Raw genomic sequence first — 20,214 nt, forward strand, 5'->3', positions numbered from 1 at the left:
AGCGTGTGGGACCCATAACCCTGAGGCTGATGGGTCAAACATATCCTTGCCGGGCGGTGGTTACATGCACAGCCCTGGGCTGGGCTGCCCGGGGTCCTGGCTTCCCCCGTCAGTGTTCCCTTGTGACCTTCTGCCCCCTGTGACTGCCTCCACACACCCTCCCCCTGCCCCCGCTCAGGTCACATCAGGAACATCAGTTGCTACACAGAAAGAAGCAAATTACATGTGACCTACTGTAAGCAAGACCCAATATCAGGGAAGGTCATTTGTCCCTCACAGTCCGGAGGGAGGAATTCTGTACCCAAGGATTGTCCACATGGTCAAAACTTACCATCCCTTTTAACACCGAAATCCATTCTTTTCTTCCATTTTAACCATATTTAAACCTCATCTCATGTTCCTGGGCCTTCTTTAAAAGGGGACTGGGCACCACTTTCCCTCTCTCGGGGCTCAGAGATCCACGTAGGGGGTGTCATGTTTGGGCTTCCCCAGTCTGAGCCCTCGGGGCGAGGAGGTGTGTGTGGGTGTCTGCCCCAACACGGATGGCCCCAGAATCTGGATTCTCTGAGGTCTGCAGGTTGCTGAGGAAAGTTCCCTCACTCCCAGGCTGTTGGCCACCTCTTCTTGCTACTGTCGGAAGCAAGACGCTTACAGGTTTCCCTGCTCATCCTTCTCTGGCTCTCCCCTGCTGTGCGCCAGGAGCCAGAGCAACCAGGCACTAGGGTACGTGGGAGGAGTTCACCCGCATCAGGGTCCTGCCAGCATGGATGCCGTGAGGACGGTCTGCGGCCAACGGGAGCTCCGAGGCTTCATTCCTGCTCCTGACCAAGCTGCACGTGACCCCCTTCCGGACACGTGAAGCTTCCCACCTCACACTGCCATGGTGGCCCACATGGGGTGGGATCAGGGATCCCACCCAGGAAGCCTCGTTGTGTGACCTTGGACAAGTTATTTGACCTCTATGAGCCTCAGTTTCCCAGTCTATAACATGGGATGATATTAGATTCCACTTCTCAAGGTCACCATGTAATAAATGGCCCGAAAATCCAGTGTTGTTGTCATTGTTAATTAATATCACCATCACTGGGGTCATAATCTAAAGGTTATGAGTTTAAGCTTCATTGAGGCATTAAGAAAAGAGAATTTATCAGGCGCAGAGGGCTTTTTTTTTTTTTTTTGCGGTACGCGGGCCTCTCACTGCTGTGGCCTCTCCCGTTGCGGAGCACAGGCTCCGGACGCGCAGGCTCGGCGGCCGTGGCTCACGGGCCCAGCCGCTCCGCGGCATGTGGGATCTTCGCGGACCAGGGCACGAACCTGTGTCCCCTGCATCGGCAGGCGGACTCTCAACCACTGCGCCACCAGGGAAGCCCGCAGAGGGCTTTTTAATGATTTATTCCTCTAAGAACAACTAAGGATTCGTTCTTTCCACCGGCTCTGACTCCTAGTCAGGCACGAAGTGTCATCTTTCCTCACGTCCCCAGCAACCAGCATTGGGTAGTATCCTTGGTAAATGCCCGATGGACAGATGAGAAAAAGAGAGATCAGATGGGGGGCGGGGAGCAGACAAGGTGCACAAAAAATTTTAAAAGAGACTCTCTGTGCTGCAAGAGGACTCACTGAGAATAACTTTAATAACTGGTATTCCTGAGGAAGCTGATGGGGGAGAGGTGTGGAGAGAAAGGGATGCTTAAAGAGGAAGGTTCAATTTACACAAATACGATGACTTCGAACTCCCAAGGAAGCACCCCTGGTACTAAGGAAGCTGACCCTTGCTGGGGCCAGACGCCCAGGTGGCTTTCTGGAGCCGGGGCTGGAGTCCTGGTGGGAGGCGAAGCAGGGGTGTGGGCGGGGCTTGGAGGAGGAGGGGGTGGGCGGGGAGGCGAGGCCTGGCCCGCCCCAGTCCTGCCCCTGGCCCCTGGGAGCTTCCCCCCTGTGTCCGGCCGGGCGGGGGGTTAATGCTATGGCCAGAGGGGAGGCCTGGCGGCCCGGCGGGCTCGGGCCTGGGCTCAGTGGGGCGGGTGGCGCCGCTCGGCCAGGCCCCCGCGGCCCAGCACCTCCCCACTGAACTGGTAGGTGAGCTTCTTCTTGACTTTCTTGACCTCGCCCGTCTTGCCGTAGTTGCGAAGCGCGCGGGCCATCTTCTGGTAGGTCATCTTCTTGCGGTTGCCTTTCTGGATGCCCCAGCGGTGCGCCAGCGCCTCCTTGTGCTTGGACGAGAACTGGAAGGTGCCCTTGTCCTTGTCCACCCACCAGATGCTGTCCTTCATGTCGCCACTGCGCAGCAGGTCCAGCAGGAACTGGTACAGGCGGATCTTCTTCTTGCTGCCTGCGGCCGGAGGTGGTCAGCGCCCACGCGGGGACCCAGTCCGCCTCCCCCTGACGTGGGACCCCCCGGGGTGGTCTCTGGGGAAAGGTCACCAGCGAGCATGCGCACACCCACTGCCACGCTCGGCCTCGGCACACGTGCTCAGACACGTGCGCGGGGACAGACTGCCCCAGGCGACCTCATTAAACACACGTGAAGACACATGTCGTCAAACACTCATGCGCGCGCGCGCGCGCGCGCACACACACACACACACACACACACACACACACACCCACCCACCCATACACACGCACTCAGCTCTGTGGCTTGACTGCCGAGTCCGTCGGCCTTGGCCGCGGTGGGTACGGGGCGCACGGACGGACCGGGTCACGGCTGGGCCCAGGCTGGGTCAGGGGTGGGACTGGGCCCCCTACCTGTCTCCCCGTGTAGCAGGCCAGGCCCTGGCTCCAGGCCGTCGGCCTCCCCGTCAGACACCTCCAGTGGGGGGCTCTGCCGCTCACCCTCCTCCTCATCCGAGCTGGGCTGAGCCGGGGACAGGGAGGGGTACGGGAGGCACATCCGGGGCAGGTAGGAGACCTGGAAAGGCGGCGGAAGGAGGGTTGAGGTCACTGAGGGGCAGTTCAAAGCTCAGGGCTGCCAGGTCGGGGTCGACTGCGTGAGAGAAGAGGGGGTGCTGGCGCGGGGCAGAGGGATTTGGGAGAAGGCTGGGCACCCTGAAGGTCAGGCGGGGTCACCCCACACAGGGGGCAGGTTATGGGGACAAGGGGCCCCTGAATTCCCACGCATCTCCCTGGTTCAGGGCGGCGTGGCCCGGGGAAGGAAGCGCACGGACCGGCAGCAGCCCTGGGGGGAAGAGGTGCTAGAGAGTCAGGCACTGGAGCGAACGGGGTTGTGTAGGCGAGTGGCAAGGGCACCAAGAGGCGGTGGAGGTCCGTGAGGGTCGTGAAGGTCAGTGGAGGTCACTGACTGGGGTTAGGGTCGCTGGGGAGGAGGAGGGGCCGTAGAGGTCAGTGGAGGTCAGGGCACAGGGACTTGGGTGCCGGATCCGTGAGGGGTCAGCGAATGGGGGTCGGGAGGTGCCCAGGGCCGGGCCTTCAGGCTCGGGAGGATCAGTGGGGACGCGGGGATGATCTGGGCTCTGTCCATGGTGGGGCGAGAGGAGATAAGGGGTGTGGGGTCACGGGGTCAGTCGGGGGGTCAGGAGGCGGCCGTTGAAGCTCTGGCCGCCGTTGGCGCTGTGAGGCAGGAAGCCGAGTTGAGTAAGAGCCCGCGTCAGCTTCCTGCGAAGCGCCGGCCTCACCGCAGGCCACGGGCTGGGCTGGGCCAGGCCGGGTGGCCCCGCACGCACCTGGTGGCCAAGGCTGGCGTGGGTGGGCGCCATGGGTGTGTCGAGCACGTGCATCTGCTCCAGCTCCATGTGGCGGTAGAGCTGCTGCAGCTGCGGGGCCTGCACGCTCTGCAGCTCCGTGAAGTGGTTCTCGGGGAAGGTCTCGAACTCGCTGTGCATGTGGTGCGGGTGGAAGTCCCAGTAATGGTCTGGGGGGCAGGGCAGGAAAGGTTTATGCTAATTAAAGAATAATAATGCCAGGCCCGTGTCACCGTATAATAATCGCCACGGACCAGGCTGGACGGCAAGTTGACATTAATCACCTCACGCCCCACCCTGTTGTTTTCCGACCCCCATTCTATAGATGAGGATACTGAGGCTTGGAGGGGCTACATAGCACGCCTGCAGTCAAAGGCCTCATCCGTGGCAGAGCTGGGACCCAGGTCCGAGGCAAAGGCTGTGTTCTCAACAACCGTTCTACCCTGCCACGCGTGCGATCACAAGGACGCAGGCTTTTGAGCCAAAGAGTCCGAATCCTGGCTCTGCCGTTTACTTTGTGTGTGACCTCAAACGCGTGCATGGACCCCTCTGGCCTCCGTTGACTCACCTATAAAGTGGGGTTAATAGTTACCGGGAGGATACACATGAGTTCACAGTTGTAAAACCTCCTAGGCCCAGAGCCAGCCCTTGGGGAATGTTGAGTCCCCTCTCCTCCCCTTAAGACCCAGCCGCGGTCCCTGAGCTGACTGGCTGCCCACCGTCACAGCTCACAGCCTTGTCACGTGGCCAAGGTGTGACTGCAAAGTCACAGGGCTGACATTCCTCACACGCCGGAACTTGTCTGGGCTCCCGGTGCCGCTCCCTCAAGGCCATGTCCTTGGGCAGCTCCACCTGTGTTCCAGCAAAGATGCGGGGACCCGAGGCTTTCCCAGAAACTCCCTGGTGGGTGCTTTCAGAGTCTGCGGTAGGGTGGCTTTGAGTTTGGGGAATAGCTACGTGCCACTGGGAGCCCTGCCTGGGACTGGAGCCGGCCTTCAACACCGTTTCTCTGGGCACCATTTCCAGGAACAAAAACTGCCACATGTCTGAGGACTTCCTGGGGTCCAAAAGAAGATGTGGTGATAAAGTGACAAGAGGGATTTTCTCGTGTGTCCAAAGAGGGAGTGTACAGGGTGCTAAGCCAGGTTGGCGTCTCCAGGACAAACACAGGGCCGCGTAGGGGGACCATCACCTGCCTGGTGTGCGTGTGCGTGTGTGTGTGTGTGTGTGTGTGTATGTGTGTGTGTGTGTGTGTGTGTCTTTCTGTTTCTTTCTCACAAACACATACTCACACATCCCTAAGAAATGACATGTGTTGTTTTGGCTCTGCACTGGTTATCAGAAGACTCACTTTCGAATCTTGCTCTGTGGTGGCTTTGCTGTGTGACCCTGGACAAGACATTTTATCTCCCTGAGCCTCTGATTCCCCACTGCAAAAGTCAGAGACCCAACTGAGTGGTTACTGAGGTCCAGTCCACGTGTGGAATCATTTGAACCCACAATCCAGGCTCCCACCTCCGTGAAGCCGCATGGAGAGAGAAAGTACATGATTTGGCCAGAGCTGGGTTCGAATCCTGACTCTGCCACTTAGCCCTGAGCGACACCGGGCAGGTCATTCTACTTCTCTATGCCTGTTGCCTCAGTTGCGAGATGGAGCTAATAATTACACCCATCTCATAGGCTTGCTGTGAGGATTAAATGAGCTAATGCCCGCAAAGCACTTAGAACAGAACAGGACACAAAAGAAGACTCGGTAGAACATTAACTATCGTCGTCATTATGGTAATTAGTAGTATTAATGTTTAATGCTCGCTTTAGAGAGCCTAAGTCAGCACTTGAGCAAACAGCAGATGCTTTAATATGTGTGAGTTCCTCATCTTCCCTTGCTCCCTGCCACCTTAGTCTGTGGCCCAGAGAAATAGTTTGAGGGCCCTGGCTGTCACTTTCTCCCAGAGGCTGGAGTTGGGGGCCCAGCGCTGCACCGAGGGCAGGGACTGGTTTTGTTCGCCTCTGTATTCCCAGTGCCTAGACGCAGTAGGCACTGAACAAACATTTCTGGAATGAATGAATGAATGAGTAAATCCTATCCTCTTAAGAACTCTGACTCTCCTTCAGAAAATTATCCAAATCTGAAGGGAAAACAAAACACAGCAACATTGAATTTGTACTTTCATCTTGCCGTGAGTTAACAAGACCCAGAAATTCTCCACTTGCTCTGGGAGGGTTCGCTTTGTCTTTTAGCGAGGGGCTCTTTGGGGCCCTGGGATTTGGTGAGTGGATCCAGGTTCCTCTTTAGCTGTAGAGCTGCCCTCTGGCCCCACTCCTGGCCCTTCCCATTTTTGCCTTCTCCTGCCCAGGCTGAAGTGCCCAGATTGTTATAGGATGCTGTGTCCTGCCCACCAACCCCACATGCTCACACCTACTCCAGTTCTGGGTTGGGGAGCCCCTGTGTTCTGTCTTTCTCTCCTGCTCCCCACTTCTGTTCTAGCTCCTCCTGAGACCCATGGGCTCACTCTGGTGGGCCCAGCCTGAGGCCAGCACTTTCCATAGCAGGTCTCAGTACACCCTCATTGGAGTCACTTTGGGGGCTGGAAAAGCCCCAGCCCACTGGAGACCCACGGAATCATCAGCGCCAACAGGAGACCTGGGAATCTGGCCTTTAAGAGGATCCTAAGGAGGTTCCTTGGCTCACTGAGGCTCTGGAAACCTGCCCCAGGGTCCCCTGAAAGCTGCAACAGAGACTCTTGGGCTACAATTAAGGTTTCAAAAAGCCCAACGGAAACCTTGCCTTTACCCTTGATTTGAGGGCTTAGCATTTATGTAATAAATGCTGTCTGTTTGGTAGGCAGAGGCGTTCCAAGGATGGGGCCCTCTGAAGGAACACAATGCCAGGAGTCCATCCTAATGCAAAGGTCAGCACTCCTGGGCTCTTTGGACCTCATTTCTGGATGACTGCTCATGAATGCATTGCTTTATCCCTTTTTGTCACTTCAAGAGGTCACCCAGACTATCCTGCAACTTCTGCCCCTTTAGCATGAACTCTGCTCCTCAAAAGAATGTAGTGTGCTTTGCATATCTGGAGATAGCTCTGGACCCTCCCTTCTACAGCCTGTTAGGCACCCAACACGTACTAGGCCTCAATCAATATTTGATTAAGTGACCAATAAATGTTAACTTTTAATGTGTTTTTTATGTACCAGGCACTATGCTAAGTACTTAATCCACATTATCTCATTTAATCCTCACCTTAGCTCTGACAAGGTGGCCACTATAGTATGATATTCCTTTTGCATATGAGGAAACTGTGACTCAAAGGCATTTAGTCCCTTGTCCATAGACAGTCATTGGTAGAGTCAGGATCCAAACCCACCTATGTATGACTCCAGGAACTAAACTCTTACCACTACGCCATACCACCTCTCAGGAAAAAGACTGCTAAGGAAAGCTTTAAGTAAGGCCCTTGGTGACAGAGAGAATTTACAGGCTGCTCTTATCCATCTGTCTGTCTACCGTCATTTACCCCTCATTCATTATTCATCATCCGTCCATCCACCCATCCATCATCCACCCATCATCCATCCATCCACCCATCACCCATCCGTCCACCCATCCATCATCCACCCATCATCCGTCCATCCACCCATCCATCATCCACCCATCCATCCGTCCTTCCACCCATCCATCCATCCATCCACCCATCCATCATCCACCCATCATCCATCCATCCACCCATCCATCCGTCCATCCACCCATCCATCATCCAACCATCATCCATCCGTCCACCCATCCATCCGTCCTTCCACCCATCCATCCGTCCATCCATCATCCACCCATCACCCATCCGTCCACCCATCCATCATCCAACCATAATCCATCTATCATCCACCCATTCATCATCCATCATTTAATCCATCCATCCATTATCCATCCATCCATCCTTCCATCCATCATTGAACCTTCATTCATCCAGCCAACAATTACCCATTTACCAAAATCTTTCACTTTCTCCCTGTAAACCAGCTCCCAATCTGGGACCAAAGTCCTGCCCACACATTCCTATTCTAACTCAGTTTTTTGGTGTCACTAATACCTGCATGTCACTAGGACAAAAATAAAATGATATTTAAAACAACCCCCCGCCCCCCTCCCCGCCACACACACAAAATTCAAGCCTTAAGTGTCATTCAGTTGACCTTTTCTCCTCAGAGCAGAAACCCCAGCCTGAAGCCAGGGCTCACCCCAGGGAAGGAGAAGTAAGATCAAGATAAGAGAAGGAAGATGAGGAATTAAGAAAGCAAGGGATGAGAAGAAAACCTTCACAGGAAATCACAGACCAGTGGACGAGGGCTCCTTAAGCCCAGCCCTCCTGCAAATTGTTCAGATATGGAAACTGAGGGCCAGAGAGCAGAGAGTTCCGGGTCTCATGTTTCTTGTTACTTTCTACATCGTATCCTAACTATTAAGGTTTTAGTTATTTCCCTTGTTACAAAGATATAGGACCTGTGTTTTATTCACTCTACAGCACCTAGCAATGTGCCTGGCATGTAAAAGATGCTTAGCATATATTTATTAGATGTATAAGTCAGTGGGAGATGCATGGAGGGTTTGGTGGGGGTAAGGAAGAACACTTGGAAAGGTGAATGAATGGATGATTAGATGAATATGTGAATAAATTGGTGGATGGTCTATTGTATGAAAAGATGAATAAGTGTTTGGAAAGATAGAAGGACAAGAGAAGGGTCATACTTTGGAACTCCATTTCCTTCAACAATCCCACTGCAAATAGCAAATCCTATCACACCCATTAGGATGGCTACTATCAAAAAACAGAACAACAAGGACCTACTGTATAGTGCAGAGAATTATATTCAATATCTTGTAATAACCTATAATGGAAAAGAATCTGAAAAAGAATATATATAACTCAGTGAATCACTTTGTTGTACACCTGAAACTAACACAACATTGTAAATTATCTATACTTCAATTTAAAAAATGGTTTAAAAAACAGAAAATAGGGGGCTTCCCATGTGGCGCAATAGTTGAGAGTCCGCCTGCCGATGCAGGGGACGCGGGTTCGTGCCCCGGTCCGGGAGGATCCCACATGCCGCGGAGCGGCTGGGCCCGTGAGCCATGGCCGCTGAGCCTGCGCGTCCGGAGCCTGTGCTCCGCAACGGGAGAGGCCACAGCAGTGAGAGCCCGCGTACCACACACACACACAAAAAAACAGAAAATAACAAGTGTTGGCAAGGATGTGGAGAAATGGAATCCCTGTGCAGTGTTGGTAGGAATGTAAAATGGTGCAGCCACTATGGAAAACAGTATGGTGGGTCCTCAAAAAATTAAAAATAGAATTACCTTATAATCCAACAGTTCCACTTCTGGGTATATATCCCAAAAGAACTGAAAGCAGGATCTCAAAAAGATATTTTTATACCCATGTTCACAGCAGCATTGCTCACAATAGCCAAAAGGTAGAAGCAAGTCACGTGTCCATCAAGAGATGGATGGATAAACAAAATGTGGTATAAACGTATGATGGAATATTATCCAGCTTTAAAAAGGAAGGAAATTCTGACCTATGCTGCAACGTCGATGAACCTTGAGGATATTATATGCTCAGTAAAATAAGCCAGTCACAAAAAGAGAGATACTGCATGATTCCATGAATATGAAGTAGTTACTGTAGTCAAGTTCATAGAAACAGAAAGTAGAATGGTGGTTGCCAGGGTCTGAGGGGAGGGGGCAATGGGGAGTTATTGTCTAATTGGTACAGAGTGTCAGTTTTGCAAGATGAAAAGAGTTCTGGGGATGGATGGTGGTGACGGTTGCACAACAATGTGAATGTTCTTAATGCCACTGAACTGTACATTTGAAAATGGTTAAGATAGTAAATTTTAAATTATGTGCGTTTTATCACAGTTTAAAAATAATAATAATAAATAGCAAATTCTGTGAGCTCTACCTTCAGAATCTATCCTAAATCTGTCTGCTCCTTTCCTTTTTTTCCTTTTCTTTTTTTTTTGGCCACGCTGTGTGGCTTGTGGGATTTTAGTTCCCCAACCAGGGATCGAACCTGGGCTCTCAGCAGCGAGAGCACAGAGTCCTAGCCACTGGACCGCCAGGGAAGTCCCTGTCTGCTCCTTTCTGTCTCTCTCGCCACCACCCTTGTCCAAGCCACCGTCATCTCTCGCCTGGATTATTCCAGTGGTTTTCTACTGTGCTTTCCCCCCGTTCCTACTCTTGTCTCCTCTCCATCTACTCTCCACACAGCAGCCAGAGTGATCTTTTTAAAAGCTTATTCCGTGGAACCACTAGGTATTGGGAGAAGATACTGAAAACTTCCAGAGAGACAAAACAAAACCAAACAGAAAAAAAAAAACCAAAAAACAAAAAAATCACCAAAAATGGTTACATTCAAAAAGAGGACATAGAATGACATCAGATTTCCTAAGAAAAACTCTAGTAACCAGAGGACAGTAGAGAAATGCTTTCAATTTCAGTGAGAAAAAAAATGATTTTCAACTTAGATTTCTGTACACAGCCAAACTACTGTTAATCAAGTGAGAGCATAAAGACACCAGGTAAAACAAACAACAAGAACAAAACCTTACCTCCCATACATCCTTTCTTAGGAGAGTATAATGAGAAGAGCAATAAATCCTTATATAGTGTTCACTGTTCTAAGCATTTTAACTGTAGTAACTCATTCCTTCCTTACAGCAATCCTGTGAAGTAGGTATCATTAAGAAGAAGTTGAAGGACTTCCCTGGTGGCGCAGTGGTTAAGAATCCGCCTGCCAACGCAGGAGACATGGGTTCGAGCCCTGGTCCGGGAAGATCCCACGTGCCGCGGAGCAACTAAGCCCGTACGCCACAACTACTGAACCTGTGCCCTAGAGCCCGTGAGCCACAACTACTGAGTCTGTGTGCCACAACTACTGAAGCCTGTGTGCCTGAGCCGGAGCTCCGCAACAAGAGAAGCCACCGCAATGAGAAGCCTGCGCACTGCAATGAAGAGTAGCCCCCCTCGCGGCAACTAGAGAAAGCCCACGCCCAGCAACGAAGACCCAACCCAGCCAAAAATAAATAAATAAATTTATAAAAAGAAAGAAGAAGTTGGGGCACAGAGGGGTGAGATGTCTTGCCCCAGGTCACCCCACCCAGTAGTGAGGAGTTGGGGTGTGACTCCCAGCAGCCTGGTTGCAGCGTGAGGTCTCCATCTCCCTGCTACACTGACCCTCAGAAACACAGCGACGAGAAAGTACAGGTAATCAAAGTACGCCATGTGGCTCAGCTGTGAGTAATATTCACATGGTCCTAATAATGGAAAATTCAGATACTGATTTAACAAAAGTTAGAATACAGAGGAAGACAAACACTGTATGATCTCACTTATAGGTGGAATCTAAAGAAAAAGCTAAATTCAGAAAAAGAGATCAGATTTGTGGTTGCCAGAAGTAGTGGTGGGGAGAGGGACAGGGGAAATTGGGTGATGGTGGTCTAAGGTACAAACTTCCAGGTGTAAGATAAATAAGTCCTGGGGATGTTGTGTACACGATGACTATAGTTAACACTGCTGTGTGGCAACTTTGAAAGTCAAGAGAGTTTCGCCTAAAAGTTCTCATTACAAGGGGAAAAAAATTCTTTTGTAAGTATATGAGGTGATGGATGTTAACTAAACTTATGTGGTAATCATTTCACAATGTACATGTGTGTGAGGTCATTATGCTGTCACACCTTACACTTATACACTTACGTTGTATGCCCATTACAGTAATAAAATGATAAAGAAGGGAAAAAGTTACTATAAGTATCTTGGTATATGTGGAGAAGTGTGAGTGTGAGTGTGTGTGTGTGTGTTATAAATACCTAGAAAGTCAAGTTCTCATCTTTCATAGTACAAGTGAACAGATGCCTCAAAGTAAAAAATCAAGCTAGATTCATCTCCACCTAGCATATAGAAAGTACTCAATAAATGTATGTGAATGAATAAATAAAGGCTGTTCTAAGTCTCTATTTCAAATCTTCATATATACACTTACATAGCCCTGTAATAGAAAGACTAGAGAAATAGCTTTTATCTATCTCTGGTTGTTATGTATGCCATGGAGGAATGACTATGATAAGTTTATGTAAAAAGTAGCAGATTGCAGAACAGTATGACACTACAGTCCACTTTTGAACGGATAGAATATGCACATGTGGACCTATACACTTACAAACATACAGGATTATACATGTCAAATAAAATATCTGCAAGGATAGACCAAGGTGCTGTCAGGGAAGAATAAGAACGGGAAGAGGCTAATATTTCACTTGCTATGCTGTTGTATTTTAAAATTGTTTGCAATGGGTATTTCTTGTTTTAATAATTAAAATTAAACACTTACAATTTATTTAGATTTTTACCACACACACACACACACAAAGATTATTCAGATCATGTCATTTCCCTGCTCAGAACCCTCCAATGGCTTCCCATTAGATGCAGGATAAAACCCAAACTTCTGCCACGCCCTGGGTGATCTGCCCCCTGCAGACCCCTCTGGCTTCATTTTGTTTCTGCCCCCCTGTGCTCACTGGCCACTCTGGTCCTCGGGGGAGGTCCCTCCTGCTCTTGCACTTGCTGTTCTCTCTCCCTAGAACACCTGTCCCTACCTGCCTTGACATTCATGTTCCTTCCCTGCACTCAGATTTCCACTCAGCTGCCACCTCCTCACAGGCCTTCCTTGACCACCCAGTTAAAGTGTCCCCCACCTAGACACTCCGAATCACGTTACTCTACTTTCCATAGGACTTATTAGTACATGTCTGTTAGTTTGATTTTTCACTGTCTCTCTCCCTCACTGGACTGTAAGCACTACAAGGGCAGTGGCCTTGCCTGGCCTGCTCATCATGGAACCTCCAGTGCCTAGAACAGTTTCTGGCGAATGGCATATAATCAGAGGTTATTTGGTGGATGGACAAATGAGGGGATGAGTGGACAAGTGGATTGGACAATAAGTGTTGGAAGAATGGGTGGGTGGCTGGTGGGTGGGAGGAGAGTGGATGGATGGATGAGTGGGTGCCTGGCTGGCTGTCATCTGGGGCATTGGAAAATGACCCACTTGATCTGTCACAGAACCTTCTGTGCTTCTCTACTCTCTCAGCTGCTTCATCCCTTCCGCCTGGGGGGATTCAGTAAAGCTAACATACTATGTCCTGAAAGTTTACTGGGCCTTGTACTCAGTATATTACCTCATATATTACATGTGTTAACCTCATTTAATCATTGCAACTCTGTGGAGTGTTTTCACGCCCTCAGTTTTATAGATGAAGAAACAGGGGCTTAGAGGGGTTAAGTCACTTGCTCCAAGGTTACACACTAGTGAGTGATGGAGCCAGGACTAGACCCAGGTCTGGCCCCAGTGCCTTTTCACTAAGCCTCACCACCTAAAAATACAGATGCAGAGGACGTGCAGGAACAGGTGGAAGAATGTGCGGGTGTCTCTACTCTTGAGTCTTCAGAGAATACCTTCCAAAAGATATTAAGAAGGGACAGAACAGATGGCCCGGTGGGCCGTGATGGCAGGGGTGTGGCGGGGAGGCAGGGGTTGTGAATAGGGACCAGAACACCTGGGGACACTGGAGGAGTCTATGAAGGGTTTGGGTCTGAAGGACCCAAATGGGGAGCTCACACATCCAATTAGGAGTCACTCCTAGAGCCCCACCCCAGATATAAGGGATCTGCCTGGTCACTGAGCCAGGAAAGCACTGGCTTTCTCTAAAGTGCTCACTCCATCAGCCCACCCCAGGCCTAGCTGGTTTCTAGATATATAAACCCATAGCACACCCATATCACAGGAGGAGAAAATGAGGCTTCAATAGACCCAAAAGAAATGCACCCAAACCCAATGAAACCGCGAAGGGGTCAGGCCAGAGGAGAAAGGATCCCTAATGCTGGAAGGGGTCAGAAGTAGCCCTGAGCTTGCTGGGACCCGAGCTGTCCTGCTGCCTGAAGCCACCAGGGGGCGCCAGTCCTCAAACAGGGACTTTCTCTGGTCCCGAACTGCTTGGTGGAAGGGTGTGTGCGCAGGTCTCTGGATCAGGGAGACCCAGCCCTTGACCCTGGCAGCGGGGGGATCTGGGGATAGAGTTGGATGAGGGACACTCTCTAAATTGTCTGGATTTTCCACAGAGAGGATGCATTTCTTGTAGAATTATAAACAAGCTTAAACGGATGAGAAAAAGGGTATTTTTAAAGACTTTCTAGCCCTAGAGCTCTGAAAGAAGCCTGTGTGTTCCCATATATGACCTTGAAGTACATCCACCACCTACTCCCAAGACACGGCTTCTAGGTATAGTCTTTATAGTAGTTGTCAGGTGTGAGTTCCAGTTGAAACCGTTCGCAAGGTTTGGCATCTGGATGTGAGGGCCCTAAATAAGGACTCACCACAAATGGCATCTCTGGGTGTGGCCGTCAGGTTTAAACGGCCATAGATATGCCAGCAGAATGGAGGTGTGAATGGCTCCCAGGTGTGGCCCTCAGGTGTGAAACCTTCCTCAGCTGTGGCACATAGCACACCTGTCCCTCTGGGACTGCAGAAACCCCAGTGTCTGGCCTGCCCAGGTCTCAGACCCCCCGAAGAATCCTCCAGTGAAGACCCATTAACTAGGCCACCTGGCCTTTGGTTCAGAGATGTCTCATCGCTATACCAAGATCCACCTCAGGTAACCTCTCTTATCTCCCTGCCCAGGTCCCAGGCGTTGAAGGCCTCTCTCTCCTCCCCTGAATTTGCCTCAGGAACAAGGCTGAGCCTTGGGGGAGCACAGTTAGGCCCAGATGGAAAACGCCCCTGGCCCAGGCCCCATCCTCGCCCCCGCCCCGAACAGACTGGGGTCTTCAGCCCCTACTGAATGAGGGAGTCCTCAGAGCCTTTCCTTCAGCTCAGCAGCTCTCACATAGGAGCGGTTCTGCCCCCCCAGGGGACACTTGGCAATGCCGGAGACATTTTTGGTTGTCATGATTGGCAGTACTGCTGGCATCTAGTGGGTGGAAGCCAGAGATGCCGCCAGATATCCTACAATGCACAAGACAGGCCTCACAACATAGCATTATCCAGCCCAAATGTCAATAGACAAATTCTGCTAGCCACACACAGCAGGGAGCGGGGCTGCCCCAGCAAGGAGATGAGGGGTTAGTGTGTGTATGTGAGACAAGAACGGAGAGGAAGACGGGGAATTGGGGGAGGGGAAGGTGGAAAAGCACTGGGCCTGGAGCAGACCGACAGAGCTGGAGCCCCCTGACCGGCTGTGCCGCCTTGTACAAGTCCCGTAGCTGCTTAGCTTGTTTCCTCGTGTGTAAAACGGCCAAAGGGTTGGCCAAGAAGATGTAGAAGAAGCTAACCCGTGCCTGGACACACCAAGGGCGCTCCACAAACGCAGGCTGGGGCGTGGGGTGTTGGGGAGCGGGGCTGTCGGGGGTCAGGGTAGTGAATTCACATCCCCAAGAGCTAACTGGATCTGATCCTCAGAGTTCCAAAGAAGCCCTGGGAATGAGGCTTCTTTCCCTTCTCCCCGGAGCCCAGCCGTGCTTGGGCGCGCAGGCCAGGCTGGGGAAGTGGGGCTGGGCCGGGGCCCGGTACTCACCGCTGTGGCTCTCTCCATCACTGCTGAGATAGGGGTAATATTCGTGCGTTTGGCGTTGGTAGAGATCCGTGTCATAGGGAACTAGATCTTCCGATGGCTGCTGAGAGAGGAGGGTGTCAGGGCTGGGAATGTGGCCGGGAGACCGTCTGTATCAGGCTTACAGCCCTCTCTCTGCTTGGAACTGGGAGAGGCCATAGAGAGAGGTAGAGGGGGACCCAGGGGAGCCAGAGCCTTGGCTCCTGCAGAAAGGGGGTGACAGGGACCCTGGAGGTCAGAGGTCAAAAGAGGACCAGGTCTGAGAGGACAGCCCGTCACCTCACACTCATACTCATACTCATTCTAGCGTGTGCCCGGATCCCAGCCACACGCACGCACCCTCTCACGGTCACACTGATATGCCTACACCCCCCAAACACATACATACTCCCCGTGACACACTTCTACCCACACTCTTACATGCGAACTCTCACCCCCCCGTCCACTCACAGCCCTCACACTCGCTCTGGGGGTCACTCACACTTACACACGCTTGTCGTCACACACACACACCCCATTATGCACCCACCTGTAGGCACACGCAGCGTCACTGGGATTAACACACGTATCCACCCACTTGCCTGCAAATGCATTAACCCACACACTCATACCCACACCCTTCCTCGGTCACTCTCACTCCACCTACACACTCACGCCACGGCACACACGCTTGTCGTCCTGCTACAGCCCCGCCCTGACACCCACTCTCTCTCTTAGCCGGTGCCCAGGGCCACCACCATTAGCAGTGGCCTTTCACACTGATGGAATTTACAGGACTCACCCAGGCAGGGGCAGGTTTGGGGGCCTCTCCCTCCTCCCCCCTCCTCCTGACACGCTCCCTGGGATGCTCCCTGGTCTTCCTCCCCCCCCCCCCCACCCCACTGGCATAGGGAATGCTCCCGGAGGCTTCCCAGCAGTCATCAGGCCTTTCCTCGCCCACACAGTGTGAGCTCGAGGATTGCACAACAGTAACTCCGGCCCTCAGGGCTTGGTTCGGCAACCAGGGCTGCCTTGGTAGCCCACCCTCCAAGGACCCACTCTGAGTAGCCCCTGGGGTGGGGCGCGGTGTGGGAGCCCAAGGGGATGTGCCTCCTGCCCCACTCTAGCTGGAGTTCAGGGATTCAGAGGTCAAGGGTCAGAGACAGGGTGGCCAAACCCCAGGGCCTGTGGCTTTCTGGAGGCAGGGCTGGCTCTCCTCGGGACCACCTCTGTCACCACTGCTGGCCCCCAGGTCGGGGGAGGGTGGGCCAGGGCCAGGTGCCGAAGGGCTGGCTGGTTCTGAGTCCGACCCAGGGAGGAGCCTGGCACTGGGCTTGGAGGCAGCACAACCTCACAGCGGGATGTCAAGCCCGGGGTGCCTCCCCCAGGCTCTGAGGCCCCGCTGGGGTGGGGCGGGGGGAAGGGAGCTGCCTCCAGGCCGGGAAAGCTGAGTCAGGTGGGCAGGTCCTGCCAAGCCCTTCCCGTCTCCCCCCAGGGCTCCCCACCCCTGCTGAGTTGGGTCAGGGTAGGAAAAGGGAGAGGGGTCCTCTCAGAGGGCCCGGGTCTGACACCTGCCGAAGGCTGCAACTGTCACTGAGGGCAGCAGCAGAGGGGGTCTGCCCCAGACGGCTGCCCTTCCCTCCCCGGGGTCCCCCGGGACTCCTGCTTCTTCACCTCCAGCCTCAGCCCTGCCCCCACTCCAGGCTCCCCCCTTGACCTCCCCCAGCTCCCACCCCAGCCCCAATCTCAGCCCCGGGGTGTCCCCAGCACCAGCCCCTGCCCTCCACTCCCTGATCCCCAGCCAGAGCCCACCCCTAACTGCGTGGCTAGCCTCTGCTCCCCTCACTGCTCCGGCCCAGCGCCTGCCCCGACCCCTGCCTCTGCCACTCAGGGCCCAGGGCCCAAGCCCCAGACCCTTGGGGCAACAACCGTGTCCTCTGTACCAGGCCCCAGGCTGGCTGGTGGGGACCCAGGCTTAAGGCAGCCTCAGTCTCCAGAAGCACCCAGGCCACCTCTGGCCTCTTGCCGCCTGCCCTCAAGCCCGTACCGTCCTGGGGACTGGCATCCCCCCCCACACCAGTCTCCCCATTTCCTCCGCCACCACCTCCCTGCCGCCACCCTCACCATCCTCAGCCCTGCACCCTGCCGTGGAGCTCCGGCCTGCCACCCGAGCCCCATCTATAAATAACCGTTCAGGCCCCACCGATCACAGCTCCACCATGGGCTCAGCCCTCAGCCCGCCAGGGCACGCTCCGAGAAAGCCAATGGCCCCCTTGCTGGGTCTCAGGCCGGGAGCTCCAGGGAGGAAACACCAACTTCCCACTGATAGTGGGAGGGCAGCCGGCGGGCTGGCAGGCAGGCGGGTGGGCGTCCGAGGGCCACAGGTTGGGCTGGTGGAGGAGCCCCAATACTCACAGGGGGGACGAGGGGAAACCCTTCCATTTTGCACGCCTGTAACATCCAGCCGAGCTCCGAGCCGGTCAGGTCCCCTGCCTTGGTGGGGGCCAGTGCGGAGCCCCTGGGGATGGGGCGCCCCGTCGGGGGCTGGACGGACTCAGGGCGGGTACAGGGCTCAGGCCTGCCCCTTGAGCTACAGGAGCCCTGGGTGAGCCCCCTCCCTTGACATTGCAGGGCCAGCGCAAGTTCCTGATTTTATCGAAGGCCTGCCGCTGGGAGATAGTCCCCTTGGGGTGACATCACCACCCCAGCCCGTTTGCATAAATCTCTTGCGCTACAGGAAGTCTCTGGCCGGCTGGGGCAGGTGGTGCTCCAGGGGCTGGCCTGGGAGGCCATGGGGGCCAGGCCCCCTGCCCAGAGGAAGCTGGGACTGTGAGGGGCGGCCTTGAGGGCTAGGGTGGGAGGAAGAGTGGGAGGGAGGAAGGCTGCCTCCACCACCGGAGGCCTTTCCTGCACCCGGGCCCTGCAGAGGCTCTCTAACCTCTAACCCCTAACCCCACAAATACCTGCTTCTCTTGAGACCCCCACGTGGCCAACAGTCACTTCCTTGGGGTCAGAGCTGTTAAGGGTGGGTGACCTCTTGCGGTCTCTGCTTTCTGGGGTCAGCCTGGTTGTCTGAGGGCTCTGATCCAGCAGAGTGCCAGGCCTGGCTCTTCCTGGGCCCGTAGGTGGCACAACCCCTGGGTTCTATCCAGCCTGGGGCTGGGCTCCCGGGCAGGGTCCTCAGCACAGCACCGCTTTCCCCTTCCCTCCACCAGCTTCCCTTCCACCAGAAGGGTTCTTACACCCTCCCCTCCCAGCTTCCTAAGGACCACCGCTTCTTCCAAATCCCTAGGTGCTCTACTCCCAGCCTAGATTTCTCAGTGTCCCCTCCCCTTAACAATGCCTTAATATCAATCTAGTCTTCCAAGTTTACAAACTTTTCCTGTCTGTCCATCCATTCATCTATTTTCCCATCCATTTGTTTATCTGTCTGTTTGTCGATCCATCTATCCACCCACAAAGCCAGTCATACATTTGTCTACCAGTTTATCCAACTGTGCATTCGTTCATCCATTTATCTGTTAGTCTGTCATCCACCCACCCATTTGTTTATCTACTTGTCCAAGTAGCCATCTATATGTTCGTATATCAGCCCATCCATCTGTTATTCACCCATATTTCCATCTGTTTATCCACTTGATGTTCAGCTATCAATCTCTTCATCCATTGGTCCTTTTCATTCACCTATCCATCCATCCACTCATCCATCCATCCATCCATCCATCCACTTATCCATCCATCCATTCATCCATCCATCCATCCATGTATCCTGCCAATATTAATTGAGTTCCAGGCTTTATGCTGAGCGCTGGGAGAAGAGAAAGATACTGGACAAGATCCCTGCCTTCAGGGAATTCCTGATCTAGTCTGGAGGGCAGAAGGATGAATAGAGACATTTTTTTTTTTTTTTTTTGTGGTACGTGGGCCTCTCACTGTTGTGGCCTTTCCCGTTGTGGAGCACAGGCTCCGGACGCGCAGGCTCAGCGGCCATGGCTCACGGGCCTAGCCGCTCCGCGGCATGTGGGATCTTCCCAGACCGGGGCACGAACCCGTGTCCCCTGCATCGGCAGGCGGACTCTCAACCACTGCGCCACCAGGGAAGCCCAGAGACATTTTTTGATCCATTGATTTCTGGTGAGTCCTCTTCTCTTGGGGAAGAACTTCTTGAGCATTCAGTTTCCTCCCCTGTGTAGTCTAACCCTTTGCTTTATATCCCCTTCCCACTAAGACTAGCCAGCCTCCTTCCTGTCAGTGGAATCCCAGACGCCCAAGTGTTTCTTTACTTGCAGCAAAGACCAGGGATTCACAGGTCTGGGTTCACCATTAGATCTATTTCACCTACATCTTCACTGATTTTTTGCATCCACACTTGGGACTCTCCAAGGGGTCCACATCACTGGCCCTCAGGACTCCCTAGGTACCTGACCAAGGTTCCTCCCCAAGAGGAGGGGAGAGGCGGGCTGACTTGGCATCAGCTCCATCCCTGTCCCCACTTTCCCATCAAGAAGGCTTAGGGACTTCCCTGGTGGCACAGTGGTTAAGAATCTGCCTGCCAATGCAGGGGACACTGGTTCAAGCCCTGGTCTGGGAAGATCCCACATGCCACAGAGCAACTAGGCCCGTGCGCCACAACTACTGAGCCTGCGCTCTAGAGCCCGCGAGCGACAACTGCTGAGCCCACACGCCACAACTACTGAAGCCCACGTGCCACAACTACTGAAGCCCATGGGCCTAGAGCCCATGCTCCGCAACAAGAGAAGCCACCGCAATGAGAAGCCCGCGCACTGCAACGAAGAGTAGCCCCCCCTCGCCACAACCAGAGAAAGCCCTCGCACAGCAACGAAGACCCAACACAACCAAAGATAAAATAAATT

At 53.4% G+C, this 20,214-nt stretch overlaps 1 protein-coding gene across 2 annotated transcripts; it reads right to left on the minus strand.

Annotated features, from left to right (window-relative positions):
* Positions 1 to 1,621: 1,621 nt before the first annotated feature.
* SPI1 (Spi-1 proto-oncogene) lies at positions 1,622 to 17,938 on the minus strand. 2 transcript variants are annotated; one of them, XM_082660267.1, is made up of 5 exons: positions 17,756 to 17,938; positions 15,326 to 15,422; positions 3,678 to 3,865; positions 2,743 to 2,905; positions 1,622 to 2,326 (listed from the first exon to the last, which is right to left on the minus strand). In XM_082660267.1, exons 1-5 carry the CDS (start codon positions 17,798 to 17,800, stop codon positions 2,007 to 2,009), a joined length of 813 nt encoding a protein of 270 aa, XP_082516393.1. In that variant the 5' UTR covers positions 17,801 to 17,938; the 3' UTR covers positions 1,622 to 2,006. The 2 variants fall into 2 exon arrangements, with proteins under 2 accessions (XP_082516393.1, XP_082516392.1); XM_082660266.1 differs by having other exon boundaries at positions 15,326 to 15,425.
* Between the last annotated feature and the right edge of the window lie 2,276 nt (positions 17,939 to 20,214).

The sequence above is a fragment of the Grampus griseus genome (genome assembly GCF_964374135.1).
Source record: "Grampus griseus genome assembly, chromosome: 8".
Lineage (NCBI taxonomy): Eukaryota > Metazoa > Chordata > Mammalia > Artiodactyla > Delphinidae > Grampus > Grampus griseus.